Source organism: Strongyloides ratti, assembly GCF_001040885.1.
Source record: "Strongyloides ratti genome assembly S_ratti_ED321, chromosome : 2".
Classification (NCBI taxonomy): domain Eukaryota; kingdom Metazoa; phylum Nematoda; class Chromadorea; order Rhabditida; family Strongyloididae; genus Strongyloides; species Strongyloides ratti.
Genome location: NC_037308.1, coordinates 10,430,104 through 10,444,492, shown reverse-complemented (window position 1 = coordinate 10,444,492; position 14,389 = coordinate 10,430,104). Strand labels below are relative to the sequence as shown.

At 23.4% G+C, this 14,389-nt stretch overlaps 8 protein-coding genes across 8 annotated transcripts; 4 read left to right on the top strand and 4 right to left on the bottom strand.

The window, feature by feature from the left end:
• Nucleotides 1-60: 60 nt before the first annotated feature.
• Nucleotides 61-1,292, bottom strand: SRAE_2000332500 (26S protease regulatory subunit S10B; the record flags this gene model as incomplete). The annotated part of the gene is made up of 2 exons (XM_024654505.1): nucleotides 61-1,134; nucleotides 1,188-1,292. 2 exons carry the CDS (start codon nucleotides 1,290-1,292, stop codon nucleotides 61-63), a joined length of 1,179 nt encoding a protein of 392 aa, XP_024507870.1.
• A 224-nt stretch (nucleotides 1,293-1,516) lies between these two features.
• On the top strand, nucleotides 1,517-2,011 carry SRAE_2000332400 (Hypothetical protein; the record flags this gene model as incomplete). The annotated part of the gene is made up of 2 exons (XM_024654504.1): nucleotides 1,517-1,552; nucleotides 1,595-2,011. 2 exons carry the CDS (start codon nucleotides 1,517-1,519, stop codon nucleotides 2,009-2,011), a joined length of 453 nt encoding a protein of 150 aa, XP_024507869.1.
• Nucleotides 2,012-3,443: 1,432 nt separating this feature from the next.
• SRAE_2000332300 (Hypothetical protein) lies at nucleotides 3,444-4,695 on the bottom strand (the record flags this gene model as incomplete). Its single annotated transcript, XM_024654503.1, has 6 exons — nucleotides 3,444-3,626; nucleotides 3,678-3,761; nucleotides 3,820-4,058; nucleotides 4,277-4,390; nucleotides 4,443-4,560; nucleotides 4,612-4,695. The coding sequence occupies 6 exons, from the start codon at nucleotides 4,693-4,695 to the stop codon at nucleotides 3,444-3,446; spliced, it is 822 nt and encodes a 273-aa protein (XP_024507868.1).
• Nucleotides 4,696-6,257: 1,562 nt separating this feature from the next.
• Nucleotides 6,258-6,858, bottom strand: SRAE_2000332200 (Hypothetical protein; the record flags this gene model as incomplete). Its single annotated transcript, XM_024654502.1, has 2 exons — nucleotides 6,258-6,639; nucleotides 6,680-6,858. The coding sequence occupies 2 exons, from the start codon at nucleotides 6,856-6,858 to the stop codon at nucleotides 6,258-6,260; spliced, it is 561 nt and encodes a 186-aa protein (XP_024507867.1).
• A 1,383-nt stretch (nucleotides 6,859-8,241) lies between these two features.
• Nucleotides 8,242-8,871, top strand: SRAE_2000332100 (LD16419p; the record flags this gene model as incomplete). Its single annotated transcript, XM_024654501.1, has 2 exons — nucleotides 8,242-8,363; nucleotides 8,415-8,871. 2 exons carry the CDS (start codon nucleotides 8,242-8,244, stop codon nucleotides 8,869-8,871), a joined length of 579 nt encoding a protein of 192 aa, XP_024507866.1.
• A 177-nt stretch (nucleotides 8,872-9,048) lies between these two features.
• Nucleotides 9,049-9,870, bottom strand: SRAE_2000332000 (LD15481p; the record flags this gene model as incomplete). Its single annotated transcript, XM_024654500.1, has 1 exon — nucleotides 9,049-9,870. One exon carries the CDS (start codon nucleotides 9,868-9,870, stop codon nucleotides 9,049-9,051), a length of 822 nt encoding a protein of 273 aa, XP_024507865.1.
• Nucleotides 9,871-10,891: 1,021 nt separating this feature from the next.
• On the top strand, nucleotides 10,892-12,130 carry SRAE_2000331900 (Major facilitator superfamily and Major facilitator superfamily domain, general substrate transporter-containing protein; the record flags this gene model as incomplete). The annotated part of the gene is made up of 1 exon (XM_024654499.1): nucleotides 10,892-12,130. The coding sequence occupies one exon, from the start codon at nucleotides 10,892-10,894 to the stop codon at nucleotides 12,128-12,130; it is 1,239 nt and encodes a 412-aa protein (XP_024507864.1).
• Nucleotides 12,131-13,123: 993 nt separating this feature from the next.
• Nucleotides 13,124-14,384, top strand: SRAE_2000331800 (Major facilitator superfamily and Major facilitator superfamily domain, general substrate transporter-containing protein; the record flags this gene model as incomplete). The annotated part of the gene is made up of 2 exons (XM_024654498.1): nucleotides 13,124-14,100; nucleotides 14,150-14,384. 2 exons carry the CDS (start codon nucleotides 13,124-13,126, stop codon nucleotides 14,382-14,384), a joined length of 1,212 nt encoding a protein of 403 aa, XP_024507863.1.
• Nucleotides 14,385-14,389: the final 5 nt, after the last annotated feature.

Genomic DNA, 14,389 nt, shown 5'->3' with positions numbered 1-14,389 from the left:
AACTAGAGATTACTGTAAATAAATAGTAATAAAATTTATAAATTAAAAACTTTAATTTAATTAGACAGGTGTGTAATCGAGTTTTGTTTCAAGACGTTTAGCATCTCCAACTTTACGAACGGCTTTCATAAAATCTTCAGAAATAACATATTCACGTTCAGCTCTTATGGCTACAAGACCAGCTTCTGTACAAACATTACGTAAATCAGCGCCAGAGAATCCTTCAGATAATTTTACTACTGCTTCATAATCAATATCTCCATGTTTAGTCATCTTACTAGCATGAATTTTAAGAACTTCAAGACGCGCCTGTTCATTTGGAAGACCAATTTCAATTTTTCTATCTAAACGACCGGGACGAAGTAAAGCAGGATCAAGGGTATCAGGTCTATTTGTTGCCATAATAATTTTAACTCTACCCAATGAATCAAAACCGTCCATTTGATTAAGTAATTCCATTAATGTACGTTGAATTTCACGATCGGCAGAGGTACCTTCACTAAAACGTCTTCCACCAATAGCATCAATTTCATCCATGAAAATGATACATGGTTGATGATCTTTCGCATAATTGAACATTTCACGAATCATACGTGCTGATTCACCAATATATTTATCAACAATTGCTGATGAAACGACTTTTAAAAAGTTACAATCTAATTGTGAAGCAACAGCTCGAGCAAGAAGTGTCTTACCAGTACCAGGTGGTCCATATAAAAGACATCCTTTAGGTGGATTAATTCCAACACGTTTGAAAAGTTCAGGATTTAATAATGGAAGTTCAACAACTTCTCTAAGTTGTCTAATTTGTTCAGCTAAACCACCAACTTGAGAATAAGCAATATTTCCAGGATCTTCATGACTCATTTTGTAGACTAATGGATCAACTTCTCTGGGTAATCTCCTCATTATAGTTAATGTTGTCATGTCTAATGCTACGCGTGTACCTTGTATCAAGGTTTCTTTATTGATAGATCTTCTACATCCAACAACATACCTTGGTCCATTTGTGGCTTTAACAATAAATTTATCCTCACTAAGTTGTTTTAAAACTTCTCCTACAATTTGACCAGCACTTTGTAAAGCTTTTATGTCATTCTCTGATTTGGTTAATTCTTTATTCATTTCAATTTCCTATATATGTTTTTACAATAATATCATTCAAATTAAATAAAAAAAAAGCTTACCTTTTTACGTAAATCTTTCAACTTCCTCTCAACATCACGATAGTCAAGAAGTTTACGTTTGTAATTAGCTAACGCTCTTGCTCTTTCATCAACAACTTCAGCCATGACCAATTTAACAGTTAGAAATAGATATTAACACTACTTAAATAATTTTGATGATTTCGTTCACTTAAGTGATATTTTACCAATTGTTTTTCATTTCAAGAGTTATATCTATAACAGAGTTTAATTTCTTATAAATTATTTTTTATGGTATTACGCATACTTTACTAAATATTTTGTAATACTTTTTCATTAAAACAAATTTACAGATAATCAAAAAATATATAATGTCTGCATTAGATCCTAAAAAATTAAATGAAAAAGTAAGTATAAAGTTTAACGTTCTAATGATAAATTTTTTTAAGATAGTAAGTCTCAGAAAAGTTATAAAAAAAGCCAAAGTCCACCTTTTTCGCCATCATTCAAGAGCCATTTTAAAGTTAAAAAATTCAAAAAATGATGCTAATCTACCTAAAATAGAACGTCTTGAGGAGGAATTAAATGTTATTAAAAATATAAAACCAGATCCATTATCAAAAATTGCATTGGTAAATACAAAAACTAAGGATGAATTGTTGACAAATTTAAAAGGAAAAACACCGGAGGAACGTGTTGAGGCAAAACTATTATTTGTTCCTGTTTTTGAAAAAGAAATAGATAAATTTCGGGAACAATACCCTAAATGGTATCAAGAGGTACCTTTTTTCCTACAAAGATTTGGTATGATAGCAAAAGAAAGAAAAGTTAAGGCAAGTGGAAAAGATGTCATTGTTCATAATTAATTTTTGTACATTGAAAAGTGCTTGAAACAAAGAATGTCTAAGTCTTTGTATGTAACAAACTTGAAAATAGAAAATTTGACTTCAATCAATACAGAACTTCCAGTATTTTATTGGATAAAATGTTTTATTTATTTTTCAATTCAATTAATTTTATGTTATGATAAGCAATATTTTTAAAAGAAAGACATTTTTTTTAACAGGAATTATATCTAAAAGTATAGTTTTATGAAATAGTTTGTATATTATAGATCAAAATTTATTTTTTTTAATTTGAAGATACATGTTGTTGATTTTTTTTTATTAGTTAATAAATGTTTTACTCTGAAATATATTTAAAGCAAAGAAATGACTTATCGAAATAATGTATAAAAAAAGTAAAATATTTATGTTTACTATTTTTATTTAATTAGATTTTTTAAGATTATGAAAGATTATATAATAGAAAGGTAACATATTATGATAACATTTTATTACTGTAAATATAAACTGTTTTTTTTTTTTTAAAATCAAACATTTTTGAACAGTTCAAATGTGTCATTGGTTTTTAGAAATTAAGAAGAAATATTGAAAATCAACAACAGAATAACATAAATAGATAAACTAATGTTAATTAAAATTACAAAATTTGTTCTTTGATGTATTAATTGCAAAAATGGAACAATCTTTTTTTGATCTATGAAAAATAAAGTTATTGTTAGAAAGTTTTTAATACTGTAATTTTTATAAAAGTAATAGTAAATTGTTATAATAAACTATTTTTGAATTGTTATTTAATTTGTTGATTTATTTATTAGTCTCAATATTAAGGTAATTTTTCTTCTATTATAAGCTAATATTTATTATTAATGTTAACCTTTATTTTTTAAATTATTTTTACAAGGTTAAATAATGATTATATTAATTATTATTTGTATATATTTTTTTTATTAAAATTCTAAAATATAAAAATCACTTTATTGTGAATAAAAGTTTTACTAGTTTCAATTATTAATGTTCTAAAAAAAAATTTTAAAAATGAAACAATGATTATTACCATCTTTATGTGTGGTGTACTATAAAAATTAGTTAAATGATGTATTTAAAATGATTAAATTATAGGGATGTATACTATAAAAACATTTTTTATTAGTATTTTGCATTAGATTCCAGTGATGATGCAATTTTATGTAATTGTATAATTGAAGAAATCAGAGAAAAATTCACAAAATAATTTGTCATGAAAAGTATGAAATTCATAAGTAAAAATTTAATTAAATAACAAATAATAGTAAGCAACTATCTATTTTATTATTTTTTTAAATAAATATTTTAAAAAATTGTTAAGTTTTCTTTGCATATTTTATTAAATACTATATTTACTATAAAATACAGATAAAAATCTAATGTAAAAGTGTGAAAAAAAAATTTAGAATGTACAAAAAATGATTTCATTTTAATATCTATTATAATATCTAGGTTGTACATTTCCATAATCCATATGATCATGAACATTGTATGGATGAACATTATTGTAATGTTGTGAAGGCGAATAATTATTATAACCATGATCACCATATGGAGTTGTAGATAACATTGTATTATTAACAGGATATACACGACTTGAATCTGGTATATACTGAAACGAGAAAAATATATTAATATTATGAGAAATCATTCAAAAAGGTACCTGTTTATCAGCATCCATCACTATTCCTCTATTGCGATTATACATTCTTTGAAATTTAGCAATCATAACCATTAATATTGATACCTTAAATGATTTTAAAATTTATAGATGAAATGTCTTTTAAAAAAAAAAAAAAACTTACATGGAAAAATTGAACACCAAGGAAAAAAATACCTGTTGCTATTCTAGCTAAATTTCCATGACTAAAGATAAAAATAAATACAACACTAATTATTCCTCTGATAACTTCAATCAACATTAATAAAATCCATGGTATCAAAAGCCATTCATTATAAATAGCTAGTCCAATTAAACATAATATTGATGCAACAATTAATGCTGCCCAAAGAAAGACATCAACTAATAATGTTACATATCTTACTAAAATAAATATTAATAATCATTCAAGGTAAATAATAATTATATATTTTTCTTTAATATATTATTGTTTAGAATAAGAATGTTAATAATTTCATCAATCAAATATAAATATATTATATATAAAGATTATGGTTAAACAACATATAAATATGTCCTTGAAATATTTTAAACCATAATTTTGACTTCTTGCGGAGATAATTTAATTAATAAAAACTTACCATTCTTTTCATATTTTAATTCTTCTGTATACAAACCAAATGAACAATGATAAGAGGTAGAATCTTCTACAATAACTTTTGTTGTTCCTTCATGAAATACAAGCTTCCTATTATCTAAATAAATATTGTATTTATAAAAAAAAAAAAGATTTTTTAAGAAACAAACCAGCACGAATTTTGCCCTGTGCCTCTAATTCACATGATGTATAGTGTGATTTATCACCATTATTTACTGTATCTGATAACCCCCAACAACCAAGGCCTGTTAGGAGGGCAAAGATTAACTAAAAAAAAAGTTTAATAATTATTTTTAAAATATAAATTATTATAATTACCAATGTATATAATGCAGAAAAAAAAGTTCCAGGAGTTAAACCACAACAAAAACATTTTCTTATCTGAACCTCTACTTTAGCCATTTTTCATAGAAAATTATTAAAATTATTTTTAGAAAAATGTAGAAAAAATAAAGTGTTTTTAAATTACAAAAGTCTAAAAGTTATTAAATTAATTTTAAGGTTGTCTTTTGATAAAAAAAAAATAATTATATCGTATTATATATCTTACTTAATAAGTAAGTAAAACAAAAATTGTTATGTTATATTATAAAATAAAACAGAAGAAAAGACATATATACTTTTCTAGTAAAGATAATGGCCATTTATATTGTCAATAGGTGTTTATCAAGGTTAAAATACTTTCAAATCAATGTGTTCCTCCTCAAATTATTATTATTATTATCATCAGTATATATTTTACATGACAACACTAAATGCTTTAAATTTATTACCTATTTAAGCAAACTATATATATATATATATTTATATTAAAAACATTTATTTGTAACGTATAAAATATTTTTGATATATCAAAAATATGTTTGAATGGTAAATTTTATAATAATGAGGATAAAGTACAATTATTTACAAATAATAATATATATATATTGTTTACCGAAACAGGTAATATTATGATACATCTAACTCTTAATATTTTGAATCATCTCATAATATATATTTTCTAGATTATTTTTATTTATAATACAAGATTAAACTTTTATTTAAATAGTTAAAAAAAATATATTGTAATAATATATTTATATTATATAAATCAATTAAAAAAAAATAAAAGAAATTATTAGCATATTTTAGTAAAATATTGTAAAATAATAATAATTTTAAATTATTTTGATTAAAAAAAAAACAATAACTTGTTTCAAGGAAATACTTAGACTTTAATAGTAATTTTATAAATTCAAAAACATGGATTTAAGACATTTCATAATATTAAAAGTTTATCAAAACCCTGCCTCCATACAATATTACCATTTAACATAACACATTAAAAATCAAAAACAAGTTATCGTTTTAACATATCTTATTTATCAAAATGTGGTCTAACGTATAAATTAACGTTTATATTTATCAATAATTTATACATGTAAAATTAAAAAGAATGGTAAACATAAAATTACAAATGAAAGATTAATTTTTTTTTATAAAACTATATTAATTTTAAATTAAAATGTGAGAAAATAAGTAACAAAAATTTTTTTTTAATATTATAGTATTTTTATTTAAAAATAATTATCATAAATATATATATATATATATAGTATTGATGAAATTAAAAATGATACATAAATAAATTTAACTCCTATCTATTAAAATATCTTAGTCATATATTTATATATAGGTCAAATCTTCTTAAGGCATGTATTAAAATTTACATTATTATAGTTCCAATTAAGATAAAAATGAGTATAACAACAAAAATGAAATACTTTTAAATTTAATTTTTTAGAGGAAAAATAATATTTTGTTTTTGACAATAGTAATTGTTTATTATTTAATATATTACTTGATTAATTGTATAATTTATCAAATATATATATAAAAAAATATATATAAATTGTCCTTTCATAAATAACTATTTAATCATCAATCAAAAAAAAAAAAAGTTATTTTGCAAAAACTTTTTATTATTTCCTGTAAATTAGATACATTCCAAAATTACTAATAACATCAAAACCAACATAATTAACAACTCCACCATTATGGTCAATACCAAAAGCTTCATCACCATTTTTTGATATGTATCCATAAAAACTTGAACCATCATAAGGATCTTTTAATATTGCAGCAAAAATATCATAAAATTCAATACAAAATTTTGTAATACCTGGTTCATTCACGGAAGCAATTTCAAACAAACTTTTATCATGTTTATTATGTTTTAGGATTCTAAAATTTTCACATGTCTCATATAATGTATTATTTATATTAAATCTACCACACAATGATCCATTATTGAGATATGTCATACCAAAGAAACCTTCATGATGGTTTTTAGAAACGTATACGCTAAATATTGGAATGAAATATACAATAATTTGATACTTACAAATAAGCTAATTGATTATTTTCATCAACTAATCCTTTTTCATTAACAGGATGATCTTTAAATATAACTTTCATATGCCCTTCATCAGGAATTCCATAATAAATTTTGGTCCAAAATTTTTCACCCAAATAAGAATAAGTTATATTTATTAATAATACTATTATAATAATTGTTTTCATTTTTAAGAATTTTAGTATAACCAAAAATTCTAATTTTTAAATATATTTATATTAAAAGTTTTTATTGTAATATTTTATACAACTATGATTCAATTCAAATTACTTTAATAAATCATTTCTTAGAAATTTTTTTTTTTTAAAATATTATATTAGTCATTTTTTGTTATAAATGAATGATAGTAAACTTTTTTAAAAACATATATGATTAATATATACATATATGTAAATGAAATTATTATTTAAAATTATAGTAGAAATTTTAAAATGGCATTAAGATGTATTTATTTAAAAATAATTATTTTGTATATATTTAAATTTAAACAAAGCAAAAAAAAAAAAAAACTAAGTAACTTGCAATATGAAAGTTATAAATAATTACTTACAATGATTTATATTTCTATTTATTTGTATATATTATTTTACAAACAAAAAATATTATTAAACTTTCTGATATTTTGTAAAATAATGTATGATTTATGTGAAAATTATAAAAGAAAAATTATTTTAAATTACTTTTTCTATGCCTACCTATTACTACTATAAAAACTTTTTCCATACAAATACTTCCCATCAAAATCAATCATTATCATCTCTGTCAAAGACTATTGTATCGTTTACAGTCATTTAACTATATTTTGTAAAAAAAAATTTTTTTTTCTTTATTTTGTTTATATTTTCTAATTGTAAGTACTCAACTTCACTTTCTTTAATCAATTCAATGCTTATTCAAAAAATCTATATAATATTATTTTCTCTAGCATTGTACAATATAAATATATTTTAGTTGAATATATTATTGAGAATTTTTCTATATAATGGATTTTATTATATAACCTTTTTATTTGGGGTATTTGATTTTATAAAATTATATACATATATTTTGAAAAAAAATAAATAAATAAAAATGTTTCATAGTCATAGAATTACATGATAATAACAAATCTTCCTTCTATAATCTTTAAATTTGATAAACAAGAAAGTCAATAATATTAACAAAAAAGATGAAATAGACAATAGTATAAAATTCTTTACGCATGTATTTTTTTGCTTTTTTAATATAATAATTAGTCATCGCATTTCTTTTGTTACTTTTAAATATATATAATATACTTCATCTATCCATTTATTTAAATATCATTACAAAAAATATTAATGTTCTTTTTTCTTTTATAATTATATATACTTAAAAAAAACTTCTTTTTTTTTCACTTTTGGATTGTATTATATATGAATTATTTTTTATTGGTTAGAAAATAAGTTGTATTATAAGTAATAATTAATAGAAAAATTTAATCTTTTTAGATTATTTATTTTTATTTTTAACTTTTTTTTTCTAAAAATAATTTTTTTTTACTTTATTTAGAGCTTTTATAATTAATTATAATGAGTGAGGCTGATAAAATTGAAGCTAAAGAATTTGAACTTCCTCAAAATTATGTAAAACCAGCTCAGAAATCTCTTAATGAGATTCTATCTACTGATACAGATGATGAGAGTCTTGTTAAGTAAGTGTATAATAAATAAAAAGAATGTTTTTTTAATATCAATATTTTTAGATATAAAGAAAAACTACTTGGAAGTAATGCTGAGAATCTAGTTATTGATCCATCTATCCAATCTAATTGTATACTTAAGAGCATCGCTTTAGAAATTGATAATGAGATAACAAATAAAGTTGAGTTTGTCAAATCACAGCCACCTCCAGGTTTAAGTATTTCTATCAAAGAAGGTGTCAATTATAGAATTGTTTTTGAATTCTATGTTCAAAGAGAAATTATTACTGGATTAAAATATTGTCAAAAGACTTCACGTCATGGTCTTCCAGTTGACAAGGAATCTATTATGTTAGGATCATATGCACCAAAATCAGAATATTACACATACAAGACAACTGTCTGTGAAGCTCCAAAAGGCATGCTTCATCGTGGAAAGTATAAGGTTAAAAGTTTACTTACAGATGATGATGAAGATCACCTTTGTGAATGGGGATGGCAGATTGAAATTACAAAGTGACTTCTTGATTAGTTTTACACATTACCACGATTAATTTTTTTTTAAATAATTGTTTAATAATTTATCAATTTCTATCATAAAAATTTTTGAAATTTTAATTATTAAACAAATAAAATTTTAACAATAAGAGGAAACAAACAACAAAAAAAAAACAAAGATAAAGAACAATTTTTTCTTTCAATCATCATAACCTGACGCTCCATCCTCAGCCATCTTTTTCTCGCTCTCCTGAACCTTTTTAGAGGCTTCTGCAATCTCCTTCTCAGCTTGTTCCATTTCATCAATTCTTTTTATAGAATTTTCAAGAGAATCTATTCTCTTTTTGTATGCTTCAACTACTACATTTGAAACATTTCTTTGTTTTAAACTTCCATCTTGATTAGACTTTATAATAGCTTTTAATATTTTTCTTTCATCTTCACCAACAAGAGATATAGATCTACCACCCTTACCAGCACGTGCTGTTCTACCAACTCTATGAACATATATCTTGACATCTTTTGGCATCATAAAATTTATGACAGTAGTGACACCTTCAATATCAAGACCACGTGAGGCAAGATCTGTAGAAACGAGAACATCAATTTTTTCATTTTTAAATTCATTCAAAGCCATAACTCTTTGTGTTTGATTCATATTTCCATGAAGTTGACCAGCTTTGACACCCAATAATCCAAGAATTACATTAAGTCTACGGCACTCTTTTTTTGTTGGTACAAATATAATAGTATGATTGATAAAATTTCTAGTAACTAATGCTGAGACAATTGCCTCTCTGTTGTCTTCTTGACCTTCACGAATTCTAATAAATTCTTGACTTAAATTTGTTGCTGTTTTTGTATTTTCATTAATAAAAAGTTTTACAGGTTTATCAAGAGACATTTTAATTAAATCTTCAATTTCTTCAGTCATAGTGGCAGAAAATAACATTGTTTGCCTTTTTTTACCACACATAGAAATTAATTCTTTCATTTGATCAGCAAATGCTTCCTCAAGCATACGATCTGCTTCATCAAGTACAAGAACTTCAATTTTCTTTAATGTTAAACCATCAACTCTTTTAACTAAATCTATTAATCTTCCAGGTGTTGCAATTAAAATATCTGGCTTCTCTAATACACTACTTTCTTGTTTTTTTACATCCAAACCACCTAAAAAAAATTAGATTAATTTGTGAAATTTTTATTGGAAATTAAATATTTACATATCTTTATACATATTTTAAAATTATATAATTTTAATTGTTATCTCTATCATATTTGATTAGAAGTAAAGTAATACATATATATATATATATACAGTTATCTCTCGTCAACTTATTAGGTAAATATATTGATAAAAAGAATCTTTTTTACAAGAATGTTACAATACATAATAAAAAAGATAATTAAACACTTTAAGTATCCTTTTTCCAAATTTAAATTTATTATTTAGAATGTTTTCTTATTCATGATATTATTATACATATTATAGAAAATATTAATATTCATGTAAAATATTTTAAGAACTTCTTGTACAAATATTTTTGATCATAATTATATTGCAATCTTATAATATAAAACGTTTAAATATTATTCAAGCATTTATCACCAAATTGTGTATAATAGATATTTAATTATCAAAAGAATTGTCCTCTTTTAAATATTAATATATGAATCAATTTACATTTTAATTGATATTTATAGAGAATAATGTTTCACTATCTAAAATACTATTCTTTTTTTTCCATTTTTAGTTATATGTATTGTATTTTATCTATTTAATTTTATTTCCCTCACTCAAAAAAGTAGCACAATAGTTTTGCATGTATATAATTTTGTATAATAAATGAATGTATCAAAAATTTCACTTCTATATACAATAATTTTTATCATGTTGTCATATCAATCTTGTCGATTTCCAAACTTTTGTCCACGCAATCATTTTTAATAATTTTTCCAGTGTCTTATATATATATAAAAAAAAAGGAAAAATATTACACTCTAATTGTGGTTAAAAAAAATTTCCTTAAAAATATAATATGAGTGCTTTAACAAAAAATGAAATAAATAAAAGAAGAATTTTCATATTTCTTTTAACATTATTATTTCATTCATTTGAACAATGGATCAGAACATTAATACCATTCCTACAATGGGGACTACGTCCTGTTCCAGATGTTTTTACAATATTAACATTAAATTCTATTGGTGGTTTAGCAACAGCAATTGGAACTTTTTTAACTGCTTATTTTATTGAAACTATTGGTGGCAAAAAAACAGCTCTTATTTGTACATTAGTCATTGGATTTTATCAAATAATTATAACACAAACATCAAACTTTTATGTTTTTGGAGTATATCAAATATTATTAATTTTTAATAATATGCCTACAGTTTTAAATGTTTTAATGGCAAACATGTTAGGAGAGTATGCTGATCTTAATGAAATTACACATTGTATAACAGAACAAAATATTCCATATTCTGCTGCTATGGCTTTAGGACCATATTTAGCAATACAATCACTTTTTATTATATCACCACATATTACTAATTCAGCTTTAGCATGTGGAATATTACATTTATTACTACTTATTCCTATAATTTTTCTTATGCCTAGTGAAAATACCGAAAAATCTAAAATATTTACATCATCTAACATAAAAATATATATTGAATTATTACAAAATAAAAATGTATTTATTACATTGGCTTTAATTGCATTAATATACGGGCCAGCCTCATGTTATGATCAAATTTTACGCTTTCAATTATCAACACATATGCTAATCTCACCTAATAGTATGTGCCTTTTAGCTTTTGTTGTTGGTTTATCAACATTAATTACCTCATTACTAATTTTACCATATTTACACTCTAAATTTGGTCCACAAAATATTGTTGTTTTTGGTGCAGGAATATTATGTTGTTCATATTTATATTTATCACAAGTATCAGAATTTAATCATTTTCTTCTTGGTTGCCCATTACAAGCTATAGGATCAACAATAACTATAGGATGTTTAACAGCTACACTTATGGCATCTGTTCCTAAAATTTATTTTGCTAAAGCTGCAGCACTTAATAGAATTATACAAATTACATCAATGTCATTAACACCTATTCTTACTGGATATTATGTAGAACGATCAGAAATCTCCTTAATATGTTATGTAGCAACAGCTCTAACACTTTTGTCAATACCAATAGTATACAAGTTTGGAAATTTTATGAAGATTCATATAATGAATTTACCAACATTATTAAGGAATGATTAGTAAAAATTCCTTTCACTATACATATAATCAATATGTTAAAAATATTCTTGTTTTTACTTTTTATTATTTTTATGTTTTAATAAAATATAACTTGTTTGTCTAATGTTTATTCATTAAACTCTATCTTTGTAATACATTCAATTTAAAATCAAAAACTTGTATTTTCTAATAGATTATAACCATCCAACTTTCTTTGAAATTGGCGGTCCAATACAAAATATCATTGTATCTCTTTATGGTAAATTTTGGTTTACAATATCAAAAGATATCAATTTTGAGATCTTGACATTTATTTAAATTATATCAATCAGTTGATACAATTAATTATTTTACACTATTATGATATATTTAAATATAAAAGTTACTTAAATAAATTCATTGTTATATATATATATTTTTTTTTCTACTTATATATATATTTATATATAAATTAATTAAAACTTTCACTTTTTTGTCAAAAAATATAAATAATATATTTTATTACTATGTAATTATTATATATCAAATTATAAAATCTTAGAAATTAACAAAATGAAAAAAAAAATCTCCCCTTTATTTATCATGATATTTCTAAAGCCCATTTTAGAATCCACATCATTCCCATTATTATCAACTACTTCTTGTATATTATACAAAAGGATTTAGAAAGAAGTCATATAGAAAGTATGTCAACGCGTTGCGATAACATTTTAACAATGACCTAACATAAAACTCAATTTTTCAAATTTAATATTCTATAATTTTATATATCAAAATTTTGTTCCATAAATTGGAAATCATATGTAAGGCAACGAGATATATTCGCCCTGATTAATCTTTTCTATATAGATGATATATGTTATTAGTTTACATTTTTCTTTTTTCATTTAGACTTTCTAATTTATTTATAATTTTTGCAAACTTATAAGCAAAAAATTTTATTTATTAAAATTCATAAACACTATATTTAATATATATAAAGTAAAATAATTTACATTTTAAAGGTTTTAAAAAATGGAGAAAAAACAAAAAGTTCTTTATACACTTTGCCTTATTTTTGGTATATGGCATTTTGGTACCCAATGGACAACAACACTTTTATCATTTTTACAATGGGATACAACAGAAGTTATGTCAATTGTTGATTTAGGATATATACAATCTTTTGGATCACTCATGAATGTAATTGGTGCATTAGCCTTAGGACAAATGACTGATACTACCGGTCCAAAAACTATATTTATATTTGCTGTTATTTGTACCTCACTTTATTATTGTGGTTTAGCTTTATGTCATACATGGGTAGCCTTTTTTATACTTCAAATTTTAAGATTTGGTTATCAATTAGATTCTACAGCTGAAATGTACCTAGCTACTATTACTACTGAAAAAGAAAGAACTGGAACATTAATGATATTAACTATTCCCCAAGCAATTGCTATGTTTATTGGACCATATACAGCTTCAAAGATAGCTGTATGGACAGATCTTAGAACATCACAATTTTTATCTGGTGTAACAATGTTTGCTGCTATAATGCCTGTTATTGTATTTGCATTACCAGCTACTCATGGAATACCTAAAATTGCTGCAGCACGACTTAGACCACAAGAATATTGGCCAATGATAACTAGAAATCCAGCATTACGTGAAAGTTTAATATTACGTGGTTTCCTTGTTGGAGCTTATGTATGCTATGAACTTATCGCTAGAAACTTTCTTTTACGTCAATATATGCATGGAGCTACCGACAGTGCTTATGTATTATTCGTAATGGGAATTGCCCTTTTAACAATGCAATTTTTAGTATTACCATTCTTGCAGAAAAGATTTACCCCTAAAGCACTTTTACAAATGGCACTTGGAACTTTATTAGTATGTTATTTAGGCGTAAATTTTGTTACTGGACTAGAACAATTTCTTGTTATAAATGCAATTCAAACAGCAGCATATGCTATTTGTTATGCTGAATCATGTACACAAATAACAAGGTAAATATAGTCAACTTAACTTATTACATATTAAAATTTTTTTTTTTAGTTCCGTTGAATCAACAGATCTTGGAAAAGCTACAGGCTTAGCTTCTATGACACAATGGTTAACACATTTAATTGTACCTATTTATACATCTCAATTAGTACAATACTTTCAATTTCATTACGCTTTTTATACAAGTGCCCTTGTTATTGGATGCCTTTTAGTTTATGTATCTGTTATTGCTAAACATTATAATGCTCGTGTTAGATCATTATTACCCAGTTTACAAATTGCTTAACTTTA